The sequence below is a fragment of the Bufo gargarizans genome, chromosome 8, assembly GCF_014858855.1.
Source record: "Bufo gargarizans isolate SCDJY-AF-19 chromosome 8, ASM1485885v1, whole genome shotgun sequence".
Lineage (NCBI taxonomy): Eukaryota > Metazoa > Chordata > Amphibia > Anura > Bufonidae > Bufo > Bufo gargarizans.
Window position 1 is genome coordinate 183,502,191 of NC_058087.1, and position 16,391 is coordinate 183,518,581.

At 41.1% G+C, this 16,391-nt stretch overlaps 1 protein-coding gene across 1 annotated transcript in view; it reads left to right on the forward strand.

The window, feature by feature from the left end:
* The window catches only part of CACNA1H (calcium voltage-gated channel subunit alpha1 H), a 178,958-nt gene that overhangs the window by 124,268 nt on the left and 38,299 nt on the right, over window positions 1-16,391 (forward strand). Inside the window, 6 exon segments of the mRNA XM_044303896.1 lie at window positions 325-393; window positions 468-652; window positions 4,167-4,293; window positions 5,452-5,574; window positions 7,979-8,068; window positions 9,192-9,405. Coding sequence (XP_044159831.1) covers window positions 325-393; window positions 468-652; window positions 4,167-4,293; window positions 5,452-5,574; window positions 7,979-8,068; window positions 9,192-9,405 — 808 coding nt within the window.

Sequence of the window (16,391 nt, forward strand, 5' to 3'; positions counted from 1 at the left end):
TGGAATAGGTTGGATGTTTGAGTAGTTTCTTACGCTTTGTAGTCACATTTTTACCTTTTGTACAGTAAAGTAATGAGATGCTGATAAATTATGAATTCGACTCAGATATTACCTGTATCTGATGAATAATGGTAAAGAGAGAAATCACTTGAAATTGAGAGGAGAATCTGGGGAAATTGGTTTCATTATGCTCCTTCTCTTCCTGTGTGGAATAATGAAATGTTAGATGATAAGATCTTCTGCTCTATTTAACAATTTAGGTACGATAAAGTGAGATCATTCTCATCTCTTCCTCTCCTTTGACACATTGTTTTATTTACAAAGGAGCGAATATTCCTGAGCGTTTCCAATTACATCTTTACGGCGATCTTTGTTGTGGAGATGACCATTAAGGTAACGCAGAATCCTTACTTTGACCATCGGCTCTCGCGTCTCTTTGCCTTCTGACGACCTCTTCTCTATCTTAGGTGATCGCCTTGGGTTTCTTCTCAGGAGAACACGCTTATCTTCAGAGTAGCTGGAATGTGCTGGATGGAGTCCTGGTGTTTGTGTCCATCATTGATATCATTGTGTCCTTAGCGTCGGCTGGAGGAGCCAAGATTTTGGGGATCCTGAGGGTGTTAAGGCTTCTGAGGACCCTTCGTCCATTGAGGTACAACATCCTAAATCATGTCATCTACTCGAGGTTGGATTCGATTCCTGCATGGTCATCTCACCTGGGCCTGGCTATCAAATAGGAGGGTCTGACAGAGGAAGCAGGGGAAGTAGCTTGAGCCTGCCCTCGGTGCACTTAACTGCTGACTTGCACAGGGATTAAAAGTACTTTTTCTCCAGAATGAAGCAACAGATCACTAAGCGAAAGGTATCATTACATTCAGCAGAGCTAGCCCTACAAGGTTTTCTAGTGAATGTCTTGGTGACAGGTTCCCTTTAAGATGAATGCACACAGATTGCGGTGCAGAGTATGCGTGAATGTAGTCTATGTAAACTTACCCTTACAGCCCAAAGAGGATTTTCTATCCCTAGTCCAAACCCTAAATGATCTCAGAGCTATAAATGTGGCTTCATTACCCGGATAGCACCATGAACACCATTCAGAACTGGCTTCTGTTACCACTCTGCTCCTAGAGAAGTGGCATGAGGTGGTGACCAGGTTGGGAGTCTTCATTCTGCTGCAGTCCTACTCATTGACATTGAGCTTTCTGCATCTGAAACCTCTCCACGCCCTAATCAGATGGTGCACTTCTCACTTTCTTGGCACGGGTTCTCCTCCTCTAATAGGATTTTTCAGCCTGGCGCTGTATTTTGACATAAATGAATATAATTTTATTGTCAAGGGCAGATTGTGCTTGCCAGCAAGAAACTCTCAGTATTCCATTAATGTAATTTGTAAGCATGAATGGCAGTATTTTTCCAGGCTTTCACATACGCTACCGGAGTCAGGCCTACTATTATAAAATATATGCGCTGCAAATTTTTCCAGGAAAAGATAAATACTGTGTAATGGGGCTCAGTAAAGGGCAAGTGGCAGATAACAGCATGAACCTTCAGCAGCCCTAAGACTGTAATATTCATGGCTTATGCCTCGTTATTGCTTACTGTTCAGACAGACTATCTCTATTACAGTTCTGGAATACCATTTAATGGATGGTTCCGGTACCTAAAGGCTTCAATTTCAATTAGAACATCATATTAGGGAGTTGCTACTTAAGTGTCGTTCTTGTAGATGTAGCTCACTGGTGACATCTGCCATGTACAGTGAGGAACAGAAGTATTTGAACACCCTGCGATTTTGCAAGTTCTCCCACTTAGAAATAATGGAGGGGTCTGAAATTCACATTGTAGGTGCATTCTCACTCTAAGAGACAGAATTTATTTTTTAATTCAGGAAATCACATTGTATGATTTTTAAAGAATTTATTTGTCTTGCACTGCTGAACATAAGTATTTAAGCACCTGAGAAAATCAGTGTTAATATTTGGTACAGAAGCCTTTGTTTGCAATTACAGAGTTCAAACGTTTCCTGTAGTTCTTGACCAGGTTTGCACACACTGCAGCAGAGATTTTGGCCCACTCCTCCACACAGATCTCCTCTAGATCTGTCAGGTCAGATTTAGGTCTGGAAACTGGCTAGGCCCCGCCAGAACCTTGATATGCTTCTTACTGAGCCGCTCTTTGCTTATCCTGGCTGTGTGCTTCGGGTCGTTGTCATGTTGGAAGATCCAACCACGACCCATCTTCAGTGCTCTGACTGAGGGAAGGAGGTTTTTGATCAAAATCTCACAATAAGTAGCCCTATTCATCCTCTCCTTAATACAGTGCAGTCGTCCTGTCCCCTTTGCAGAAAAGCACCCCCAAAGCATGATGTTACCATCCCCATGCTTCACAGTAGGTATGTTGTTCTTGGGATGAAACTCATCCTTCTTTTTCCTCCAAACACAATGAGTGAAGTTTGGACCAAAAAGTTCTACTTTGGTCTCATCTGACCACATGACTTTCTCTCATGCCTCCTCTGGATCATCCAGATGGTCATTGGCAAACTTCAGATGGGCCTGGACATGTGATGACTTGAGCAGGGGAACCTTCCGTGCAATGCATGATTTGAAACCATGACGGCGTAGTGTTCTACCGACAGTGACCTTTGAAACTGTGGTCCCAGCTCTCTTCATGTCATTGACCAGCCCCTCCCTTGTAGTTCTGGGCTGATTCCTCACCTTTCTTATCATCAGTGATACCCCACGAGGTGAAATCTTGCATGGAGCCCCAGTCCGAGGGAGACTGACTTTCGTCTTTAGCCTCTTCAATTTTCTAACAATTGCTCCAACAGTTGATCTATTTTCACCAAGCTGCTTGGCAATTGCCCCGTAGCCCTTTCCAGCCTTGTGGAGGTCCACAATTTTGTCTCTGGTGTCTTTTGACAGCTCTTTGGTCTTGCCCATAGTAGTAGTTGGTGTCTGACTGACTGTGGGGTGGACAGGTGTCTTTAAAGAGCTCAGACAGGTGCTAAGTTAGATTAATGAGTGGAGTAGAGGTGGACTTTTTAAAGGCACAGTAACAGGTCTTTGAGAGACAGAATTCTTGCTGTTTCTCAGGTGTTCAAATACTTACGTTCAGCAGTGCAAGACAAATACATTCTTAAAAAAATCATACAATGTGATTTCCTGATATATATTTTTTTATTCTGTCTCTCAGAGTGGGAATGCAGTTACAATGTGAATTTCAGACCCCTCCATGATTTCTAAGTGGGAGAACTTGCAAAATCTCAGGGTGTTCAAATACTTCTGTTTCTCACTGTATACACAGTGCTGTCGCCAAGGGGTCCGTGCAATTCCCCCTACATGTACAGTGCTAGTACAGCCTCAGGAGCTTAGTCTGCACCATCTTCAGAGGGTGTCTATTACTGGAAGCAATTGATCACAACCATAATCAAAAGCTGCTGCAGTGGTTAGAAATAGAGAAGGTGTATGCTCTGCCAACGAGCACACTCACTCAGCTTTTTGGAAGCTCCAGAACAGTGAATGGGGAAGACGCTAAGCATGCGTATTCCCGCTCTTGAGATAGGAGTAGGTACCAGAGTTGAAGAATCTATGGCATATCCTATTGATATGTCGTAAAAGTCCAGATGGGACAACCCCTTTAAGGGGTTCATTTTTTTGGAACTACAGGAAAGGTCTGAAAAGACCAGATGGAATTAATACTAGCAGCTCTTTTCCATCTCCTGATTTCGGCAGGTTAGGACTTGCATTTTCCCTCAGTCATCTGCAGTTTTATTAGTGAGCAGTGAGCTAGAATGAGTTGGCAAAAAGAGAAAGCTCTGAAATTGTTTGGTGACCTCTAGGCTCCCGGGAGAGACAGAGACTCAGGGACTCGTTACAGTGTTTGTTCGCAAACAGATTCCTCCAGTCCACAGAGGCTAAGAGTTCAAGACAGATATGCACATCGCCGGTGGATGGAAATAACATGTAGGACTCGATGGGTAGAGGCAAGGAGAGCAGACATAAACCGTCAACAGCAGGGAAAGCAAAATGTACATTAACACACTCAACAAAAAGTTCCAAAACATCATGAAACATAAGTGATTATTGGGTTGTTTTTAGGACATTTGTTTTGGGGTTTACATTGGAGTCTTGGCTTCTGACTTTGCCCTCTTTGTGTCTTTACCTCAGGGTCATCAGCAGAGCACCGGGGCTGAAACTAGTGGTGGAGACGTTAATTTCCTCTCTTCGACCTATAGGAAATATTGTCCTTATCTGCTGTGCTTTTTTCATCATCTTTGGGATTTTGGGAGTTCAGGTATTCAATTCTGTAGAAATTATGATTGCTGTAAAAAGAGTTCTTGGTTTATGACTTCATTGTTAGGAATTTTTTTTATGAAATGGACAAGCCGCCAACCTTCCAAAATCAACCACCTAAGCAATATGAAAATCTGCCCAGACCTACCCACAATGTCCGCCAAAGCACACCATACTTTACCAAAAGTCAGCCAAACAATACCAAAATCAGACCAACCCTACACACAAGATTCACCAATACCACATAATTTTTTTTATACCAAAACTCACACAAACCATACCCAGATCTACTCGAACCTTATCTAGAACTATTCAGTACAAGGTCCCCCACAACCATATTAATAGCCACCTAAACAATCCCAAGATCCACGAATACCATAATTAGGTTCTTGAAAGACCATACAAAGGTCTTACAAGAAGGAACACATTTAATCTGTATCTACTTCCCAATGTCCAACTAAACCATATCATGCCTAAAGGGTACCTATCATTTAAAACAAACTTTTGATATGTCAGAATGTTTGATCAGTGATAATCTGGGTGCCAATCATAAAAATGAGGGGGTAGAAGCACTCAGCTGAGCATACATGGTTCCATAGGGTCACAGAAGGTCTATGAGTACATACACCACCCGCTTGGCTCTCCAAGGAGACCCTAGCAGAGCCGATCAGAAATGAAGGGGACTAGTGCTCTGCAATATGACATGTCAGAACTTTCTTTCAAAGGGATAGGTACTTTTTAAGAAAACTATGGTAAGATTAGCTCAACATCTAACCAAACCATACTATGTCCCACTAAAGCCAAAACTTGATCCACTCAAAGCATACCTACCTGTACATCCAGCTATGCCATGCCAAAAAATCATACCAGGATCCACCCAAACCATACTTAGGTCCAACTATACCACACCAAGATCCTTCAAACCTAGTGCCAAAAAATCATACCAGGATCCAACCAAACCTTACCTAGATCCAGCTCTACCACACCAAGATTCACCAAACCTGATTCCAAGTTATCATATCAAGATCCAACTAAAGCATACCTAGATCCACAAAAATAAGAAAAATCATACTAAATTCCACTTTACTGTATGCACAATCCACTGTCACTCATACAGATAAATTGGGACACATCTGACCTTGGGTTATCTCTATTCCAGCTTTTCAAAGGCAAATTCTACTCCTGTGAGGGTCCGGACATCCGGAACGTTACCAACAGATCAGAATGCATTGGGCCACGCAAGTGGGTGAGGCGCAAATACAACTTCGATAACCTCGGCCAGGTAAGTGAGAAAGTCATCATCCAATGCTTGGGAGAACAATATTTGTTGTCCCCATTCAGATATGAGTCAGTCAGTGACCTTTTTGGTCAGGTAGATCCCACAACACTAAGCTTCTTTACATAAAGTATGGTGACTTATTTCCAGGCTTGGATTGTTATTGGGAAGCGGCCCAGAGCTTCACCGAAGCATGCAGCATAATGATATTGGTTCCCAGTCAATGAGCAGGCTGCGGTTACTGGAATCTTATTAGTCCATATGGCTCAGCTGCTGTGATGTACACAATAAAATGCAAGAACTGACCTGGAAACTTGAAGAAAAGCTCATTTTAATAACATCTTTGCAAAGCTGAGAGACATGGCTTTATCTTTTTTCATCTCTATTCACATCCTCTTCTTTCATCTAATTGCTCATTATTTGTATTGGACTATGTGTGATTTACTTCAGTGGCTATATAACGCTTTTTATCGATGGGAACATCAGTTTTTCCATGAGGCCAAACCAAAGATATTAAAGGGGTCCTCCATAAATGAGCAGATCTCTGAAACCTCTTATGATCTGCTGTAATCACTTAGGGAGGTAGCAGGAGAAACAGCATTATAAAGTCAGTGGGTAACCATCTAATACATCCCCTTTTTTTGTCCCTATGACCTAAGTGGGCAACCCCTTTTAAGAGAATGCATAGTACACTTTAAGGTTCTGGTCTATCTAGATGTATCTATCTAGAACAAACCTTAGCTCCTTAGAGGATTTTACCAATGATAGGGAATAAATTGTCTGATTGGGGGGGGTCCAACTGCTGGGACCACCACTGATCATGAGGATGCGAGTCCTTTGTCTCCTCGTATGAATGGAGCGGCGGCATGTGCACTGCCACTCCAATTATTTCTATAGTGAAGTGCTGTGCTCACTTCTGTCCTTTACACAGGGGGACACAGGACCTCCATTTTCATGATCTTTAGGGGTCCCAACATTCAGCTCCCCACCGATGAGACACTTGAAAAAGGGATATGTTTCAGAGTTAGCACAGCCCTACTGATGACCACCAAGATGTACTGCATAAGTGTCCTCTGAATGCAGCCATTAAAGCAGGTTACAGAGGGAGGGTGCTCCCTTTGTCAACCCATTGGTTCCTCCACGATGTGATCACAGGGTACCTATGGGTTGCGATGACCTAACAAAATGCCCCATGTCTGCCAGAAGCAGGGTCTGATAGGCTGCCTATAGAGGAGTGTGTTATGTAGGTAATCACATAAGTTCCAGTAAAGGCCTAATTAAATATGGTAAAAAAAATAATAATCGAAAACTTAATTTAAAAAAAAAAAAAAAAACATAAAAACAATACATAAAATTGGTACTGGCTTAGGAACCTGAACTCAAAAATGATCATGTTATCCCTCATAGTGAATGCTGTAAAAAAAACTTTTTTAAAAAGTCATGCCACTTCCCAAAAAAAGGATTAAGAAAATAATCCCTCACACAGCTCCATTGATGGGAAAATAAAAAGGTTATTGTGATGTTAAAATAACTGCTGGGTCAGTAGGGTCCAAAATACGCCGATCATTTCTTTGCCTATATAGTGCAGGATAGGCCATTGGGGTTGGTAGCCATCTTGACTCTTTCTCCCTCCAGATACGGTGTTCCTAATGTATCCTCCATTTCCCATCATGCCTGGCTTTGTAGACACAGAGGGGACGGGGTCTTACCTCACTGTACTGTGTCCTCTGAGAATAGCCATGACAGATTAGGGACACAGAACAGCTGTTCCCTCACACTGCAGGGTCTCCGTGTTTTCCTATGTGATGCAGCTCTTACATGCAGGAGAGCAGTGTGAGGCTACATCTCATAGAACTACACTGGAGAGTCAGCACACACAGATAGTGCAGGCAGTGTGAGTCAGGAAGTTTATATAACTTCAGCTAATAACTGTATACACTCACCTACTATATATCTGTACTCCTGGTCCTTTAGATAGGAGATACGTTATATCTAACAGAATACAGGGATATACAGAGGAATGTGGAGGGTGGGACGGGTGCTGAGAGCTGCCCGGAGGGATTTGATTGGTGATGATGTCATCCTGTAGTTCACAGGAAGTCAGCCACAGGTGACAAGAGTTCCTGTTCACACATTAGACTTGAGATGACATGACCAGGTTCTCATAATGAAAAGGTTCAAAATGTATGGATGCAAATGAGTTAGGAAGAGACAAATTAAACTTCTATTATACTGCTGATGAGTTAGTAATATATGTAAAAAATAAATAAAAAACAGAGTGCTTTAAGGAGCTCCAGCTGTTATGGCCAGTAGCATCTCCTAATTGCAGCTCCCTAACCTTAAGCCTTAAAATAATTATTTTGCACCGCTAATTGCTAACATCTTGCCCGGTCTTCTCGTTTCTCTTAAGGCCCTCATGTCACTTTTTGTCCTGTCATCCAAAGACGGCTGGGTGAACATTATGTACGATGGACTTGACTCTGTGGCCACCGATGTTCAGGTAGAAACATGAAAGAACATTGAGCAAAGTCGTTTGTTTTTATTGTTTTGTAAGGATGCCTTCTATTATGGGTGTTAGACGTCTCTTCAGACCTGTAGAAGAGCACATCAACTTTGGCCTTATGACTTTATTTAGTCATGGAGGTTCTTGATGACCTCTAGGATCATCATCATTTACTGCAGGGCAGTAAAACATCTGAGGTTTGCTGTTAAGACATAACACCCAAATCTAAACCTGTGGGCTCCTCGGAGTCTATTGTGGTCATCGATTCGGAGTCATTCTTAGAGTCTTGACTACTATTTTACGATGTATAAATACTGAGATATGATCATCACTATTGAGAAGGTGAATTAGAAGTCATCTAGGTTTCTCTGCTAGCATATGAGCATTGATCCTATCAGCTACAGAGTAACAATTAACCTTGAAGTTGAAATGGGGCCCAGCTCAACCAGAACACGAAAGATTATAATTTTGGTGATTTAATTTTAGCACAGTGATAATGAACACAGTGATGTCACAATACAGGATAATGCACATAGTGATGTCACAGTAAAGGAATAATACACACAGTGATGTCACAGTAAAGGAATAATGCACACAGTGATGTCAAAGTATAAGGATAATGCATACAAAATGATGTCACAGTACAGGGATAATGCACGCAGTGATGTCACAATACAGGAATAATAAACACAGTGATGTCACAATACAGGAATAATAAACACAGTGATGTCACAGTACATTGATAATAGACACAGTGATGTCACAATACAGGGATGATGCTCACAATGATGTCACAATACAGGGATGATGCTCACAATGATGTCACAGTACAGGGATAATAATCACAGAGATGTTACAGTACAGAGATATGTCTGAGTGGAGAACCACTTTGGTTTTTGGGCCCCATAGCAGCTTCTTTTTCTATGATTCTCAGCACTTTTAGTACCTTTGTAATGTACTGCAAGTTAAATATTATGAGTTAAGAATCATTTATATTGACCACTATATGTTCTATAAGTGGGAGGAGCCTGTTCATCGAGTGACCAATGACAAATCAGTATAATGGGTCATCTCCATGGATTTCGGATTGTATAATGACCACATTTCCATTACCTTGCAGCCAATCCGGAACCACAACCCATGGATGCTGCTGTACTTCATCTCATTCCTCCTCATCGTCAGCTTCTTTGTGCTGAACATGTTTGTGGGCGTGGTGGTGGAGAACTTTCACAAGTGCCGCCAGCACCAGGAGGCGGAGGAGGCCCGTCGTAGGGAGGAGAAACGGCAGAGACGTCTGGAGAAAAAGCGCAGGAGTAAGGCGTTGTATATGTCTGGTCGGTAGACTGTTTAACAAAAAATCTTTCTGAGCCCTGCCTGCCGCCGTAGCCTAACTAGAGCTTAAGCTACATAGAGAAATTCGTAGTGCGGCCAACTCAAGGAAAACCTTTTGAGATGGAAACAGGATGCAACCGAGTAGTCAGTTATTGAGAGGGACCGGGCGACTTGCAGGAATTTTTCAGGTTAATTTTTTAAAACGTTACTGTTTCTAAGGGGAGAGCGTAGGACCATGATGGAGCTGTCCATGAGAGCATTGCAGTCATTGACTAGATCAGGGTCCAATTTTTGGGGCCATGATTGTAAGAGAGCCAATATTGGTCATGGCCCAGTTAGGGTCTCTGTATCCTTGCACTTGGGGTGGCCATGGGCAGCACCACTAATTTTAAGGTGACTATCCTTGAATAAAGACATCTTCACGAACCTTAGGTCAACGTCTCTAAAGAATTTTTTTTACTTTTGTCCATCACCGACTTTTTTACTCATTTAGATTTTTTTAAAATTGATGATAATAGAAAGTTGATGGATAATTCTCAAGTATGCACAAAGTCTCAGATATCACTTCCTTTACGGGAGTATTCTGATGATGTCATGTCATATGGGTGAGGGTCCTGGAGCTGGGACCACTACTGTTGTCCTAAATGGGAAAGCACCAAACCACTGGTTGAGCTGCCACCCTATTAGAGCCCTCATAGCTATCCATGACTTTCATTGAGGTCATTGGAGATGTACCTATCACAGACCTGCACTAGGAACCATTTGTTCAAGACATTAGTAGAGGATGGACCTCCTGGACCCCAATATTGTAACCTTTTTGAGTGATAGACATGTTTAAAAATACCACTGTTGGTACAAGGCCCTTAAAATATAGAACTACCAGCTACCTAAAGCTACCAGAGTAGCGATGTGCATACATATAAGCATACACATCCAAATTATATTTGGTCCATCATGGAAAGTGAGGCAACTTCTAATCTATATATGTATGCCTGGTCTTCTAACCTTACGTGGTTTATAGTATTATGATACATCGATGATTAGGTGATTTCTCCTGTATGCCCCTGACCTAAGCTTATATGCAATGAGTCCAATGCAAGTCCTATCAGGCGCCACTATCACTTGCATTGCTGCTTTACTAAACTCAACTTTGCACCCAGCTCCCATATGCATGTACCTACTGTATATCTCCTACTTAACCAGGCCTTTAGCTGATCCTACCTCTGAATGATGCACAGTGCCACCCGTTATGTATAGAGCTCTGCCAGACACAGGAGATTGCATCATGTAACAGTCACTCGTGGCCTTTGATGACTGACACTCACTCTGCCGCCTTTTCCTCTCAAACCTCCGTAGACGCATCTAGAATGTAGAAATGTGAATGCATGTCCCTGCATGCAAAAACCCAGGCTGCATGTGGAACGTAGGCCGAGCAGAGAAACCTAAATGTAGCATTTGGAATCCCAAGTTTCTAATGATAATTTTTTATTGATTTTGTAATGATACTATTATTGATACTATTATTTCAATGGAGGACAAACTGAGACTGCCCTGATTCATCAGTGACATCCCAATACTGCGGTGACGATGTCAATGATTATGGGACAATCTGATGTTCAACCAAGGCTCAAAAACCTTTAGTAGAGTAGATTTTGCTTGAACTGGGTGTCTACCACCTTCCTCTTTTCGATCCCTGGCAGCATCCCCATTGCCCAACTGCTCAGTTTTCCCAGAAAGCTGCATTATCAAAGGGTAAAATGTGTGCCTAGATGCAGATAGTCTAGATTTCTACTGTAAGTTAGCTGAAAAGAGAATCAAAACTCTTAGATGATCAGAAGAGTTCAATATTGTCTCAGCAGCCATCGCTGATCAATCCTTGACCTATATCCCAACTAATATTGGATGGAAAATCTCATTGTGGTTGGACACCATTAGGTATTGGTTGGGGCTTCTACTACACTAGTTCCTAGCCCAAAAGAACTGGGCACCTTGGAACCACCATGGTTCTCAATAGTGCTGCATTGACCACAATCAAAAAGATGCCACCACTGAGATCAGCGAGTGGCATTTTCAAAGAACAGCCATGTCAGGGAAGTCTAGTTATGGACAGAGAGGAATCCCCCTTCAAGTTAGTTTCCATGTATGGCCAGTATGGTCCAGGATTAGTTACTAATGACTTGGAACCCTTTAGTCTTAGTTGGGGTGCCAATGGTGTTCAAGGTGAAGCTTGTGGGCCTCAAAGTGAAATCAGTAGCAGGGCCCCCACCTACCATGTATCATTTATAAAACTGAAGTCTGTAGAAAAGGAATCTTTGGTCCTTTCCCTGTTAAAGGGGTTGTACAAGATTAGAAAAAACGTGGATGATTTTTTTCAACAAACAGCATCATACCCATTCATGAGTTGTGTCTGGTACTATGGCTGTGCTGCGATACCACAAAGAACCTGTGGACAGAGGTGGCTCTGTTTCTGGAAGAGAGCAGCCATGTTTTTCTAATCCTGTACAACCCATTACAAACTGGTTGAGTTTGTTATTGCTGTGGCCTGACACTTGTGTATATTGTGCTCATAGGGGAGGGCATTTATCCTGAAACCAACTTGTTCAGACATCAGCCAGGTTCAGTAGTCTTTCTTGGTGCATACAATGAAACGCATGGACTATTTGCTGTAAAATGACTTACCCAGCATGCTTACCATGAGGGATTTCAGGGCGAGTGGTTAACATCTAAATACAATAGCAGCTGTGTATGTAATTTATGGTCACTTCTCCAGAAGTCTCCCAGGGTTTGCCTATCGAAAAGAGCATCTCGCTGTGATACTATCTGGGTGATTGTCTTTGGAATGTGTTTAGTGCACAGAGGTTGAGATATAATGGGATAGGACTAGCCCGACTGCACAAGACAATGCCGTAGGACAAATTACACCAGGAAATAAAAAAAATAACAATTGGGAGAAATTATCCTAAATATGTTGAAGAGTTCCCCAGACAAGCGGCCGCATTACATTCAGTGTCGGGTGACTGCCTCCAAGCAAGGGCAGGACGACAGTATCTAAGTGGGAGAGGGAATAGGAGACTTGATTGTTTTTGATTTTAACCTTATGAATCTCCTTCTTCCACTTACAGGCGATTGGATTTGCATTTGCCTTTAACCCCTTCCTGTACTGGAGGCACACAAAATACTGCAGCTAAAGGAAAATAGGGACAGGGACACATTATTTATGTACTGAGGAGAAGCTGTCCTCACGTATCAAGCAGATTCAGCTTGTCGCTCGGACAGTTCAAGCTTTATGTACTGATTCTACACAAAAATAGTTCATCATTCTCTTCAATACTAAAGAAACTAACTGGACCACCAAGGCCACTACAAGACTTGAGGTAGAGAAGACCTTTGTGGGCCAAGCTACATGGTTGATTTGTAGCATTATGATAACACTTCCAAAATAATGAGCTGTTTTTTTCTGGGTGTTAACCAAGTTCTTTGAATCTTTGCAATTTTGGTTAGGTTTTTGGTTCTTTTGAGCGTTGGATTGTTTTAGTTTTGAATCTTCTCAGCATTGGGTCTTCTGGGCTTTGAACCTTCTAAGTTCTGAATCTTTTGTTCATCTAAGCTTTGGTTCTTCTGAGGTTTTTGTCTTTTGAGCTTTGGATCTTCTTTGGTTCTTTTGAGTTTCAAGTCTTCTGCGCTTTGAATCTTCTGAGCTTTGGATCTTCTGAGTTTTATTTCGGCTTTGAGTCTTCTGGGTGTTGGCTCTTCTGATCTTTGAACCTTCTGAGCGTTGAATCTTCTGAGCTTTGGATCTTCTGAGCATTGAATTTTCTTTGGATTTTTTGGCACTTCAGATTTTCTTAGCTTTAAATTTGCTGGGCTTACAATCTCCTGAACTTTGAATATTCTGAGCTTTGGAATTTCTGAGCTTTGAATCTTCTGAACCTTGACTTTTCTGAGCTTGGAATCTTTGGCATTGGTTCATCTGAGGTTTGGGTTCATTGAGCATTGTATATTCTTAGGATCTTGGTTCTTCTGACTTTTGAATCTTCTGAGCTCTGATTCTTCGGAGGTTTGGGTCTTTTGACATTTAAATCTTCTTTGGATCTTCTGAGCTGTGCATCTTGTAAGTTTTGGATGTTTTAAGCTTTGGATATTCTAAACTTTAGTTGCTTTGAGATTTTGATCTTACAATCATTAGATCTTTGGAGTTTTAGGCTCTAAGTGTTTGGCATGTACATACATACAATCCAACACAATATGCTATTCAGTGTCAGCCATGACTTTCAGGCCCCTGCTGCATACCTAGTAGAAGTTGAGAACTTAGCGTTAAACTGTGTTCCATCATGTTTCTGAATTTCACATTTTTGTGGATGCACTGAGTCATGTAATGGCATCTCCATGTCCTATAGCTCTATCTTAGCACAAATAGCTCTTCTATATCTGCAGTAATATTCTTGTCAGGGATGTGGAATAGAATTCACAGTTGGCTTATTTAATACAGATCTGTTTCTTTATTCACAGTGACAGCGGCATCACAGTTAATCAGTAAACACTTTAGTGATAGTTCTTGACCAGACCAACCTGTAACCTGCCTTCAGTCTTAAAGGGACATTGTGAACTTATACCAGCTGTACATATATAATTATATACAAGAGATGCCCAGGTTGTAGCAGCATGGTCCATATCACTATATACAAGAAGATGTATAACTTATACCAGCTGTACATATATAATTATATACAGGAGATGCCCGGGTTATACCAGCATGCTCCATATCACTATATACAGAAAGATGTATAACTTATACCAGCTGTACATATATAATTATATACAGGAGATGCCCGGGTTATACCAGCATGCTCCATATCACTATATACAGAAAGATGTATAACTTATACCAGCTGTACATATATAATTATATACAGGAGATGCCCAGGTTATACCAGCATGCTCCATATCACTAAATACAGGAGATGTATAACTTATACCAGCTGTACATATATAATTATATACAGGAGATGCCCAGGTTATACCAGCATGCTTCATATCACTTTATACAAGAAGATGTATAACTTATACCAGCTGTACATATATAATTATATACAGGAGATGCCCAGGTTATACCAGCATGGTCCATATCACTATATACAAGGAGATGTATAACTTATACCAGCTGTACATATATAATTATATACAGGAGATGCCCAGGTTATACCAGCATGCTCCATATCACTATATACAAGAAGATGTATAACTTATACCAGCTGTACATATATAATTATATACAGGAGATGCCCAGGTTATACCAGCATGCTCCATATCGCTATATACAGGAAGATGTATAACTTATACCAGCTGTACATATATAATTATATACAGGAGATGCCCAGGTTATACCAGCATGCTCCATATCGCTATATACAGGAAGATGTATAACTTATACCAGCTGTACATATATAATTATATACAGGAGATGCCCAGGTTATACCAGCATGGTCCATATCACTATATACAAGAGGATGTATAACTTATACCAGCTGTACATATATAATTATATACAGGAGATGCCCAGGTTATACCAGCATGCTCCATATCACTATATACAGGAAGATGTATAACTTATACCAGCTGTACATATATAATTATATACAGGAGATACCCAGGTTATACCAGCATGCTCCATATCACTTTATACAAGAAGATGTATAACTTATACCAGCTGTACATATATAATTATATACAGGAGATGCCCAGGTTATACCAGCATGCTCCATATCGCTATATACAGGAAGATGTATAACTTATACCAGCTGTACATATATAATTATATACAGGAGATGCCCAGGTTATACCAGCATGGTCCATATCACTATATACAAGAAGATGTATAACTTATGCCAGCTGTACATATATAATTATATACAGGAGATGCCCAGGTTATACCAGCATGCTCCATATCACTATATACAGGAAGATGTATAACTTATACCAGCTGTACATATATAATTATATACAGGAGATGCCCGGGTTATACCAGCATGCTCCATATCACTATATACAAGAGGATGTATAACTTATACCAGCTGTACATATATAATTATATACAGGAGATACCCAGGTTATACCAGCTGTACATATATAGTTATATACAGGAGATGCCCAGGTTATACCAGCATGCTCCATATCACTATATACAAGAGGATGTATAACTTATACCGGCTGTACATATATAATTATATACAGGAGATGCCCAGGTTATACCATCATGGTCCATATCACTATATACAAGAAGATGTATAACTTATACCAGCTGTACATATATAGTTATATACAGGAGATGCCCGGGTTATACCAGCTATACATATATAGTTATATACAGGAGATGCCCAGGTTATACCAGCATGGTCCATATCACTATATACAAGAAGATGTATAACTTATACCAGCTGTACATATATAATTATATACAGGAGATACCCAGGTTATACCAGCATGGTCCGTATCACTAGATACAAGTAGACAGTCCCGCTGTGTGCAGGTTTATCTTCATGCTGCATATAACCCATGGCAGAATATATCTTGATTCCTCTGTATATTTTGTGCCTTGCTGAAAGGAGATAGAAAATGTCAGATTTAAATGCAGGAGCGCTCTGTATAACTTTCCACAATCAGAGGATTATTCATCACTTCAGTATTGTTTAACCGGGGCGAAAAAAAAAGTAGATCACAGCCCCGAAAATCCACGACAAGCCGCCAGAAATGCGATTGTTTGCTAAAAATATAACCATAATCATTTGTTTTTAATTCCGAATCCGTGAGCCGCATTGTATCGTGTTCAATCGCTGACGCCCTCCTTGCGCTTTGTAACCAAACTGCACAAAGAAGCCGGCTGCCGCAGATTTATCTCCTTAAGATTATTTAGAGACTGATCACAATTGTCCTTTAGTAAATAGACTAACGCCAAATAAAACCATTATCCTCGCTCCTCCGCTGGGAGGAA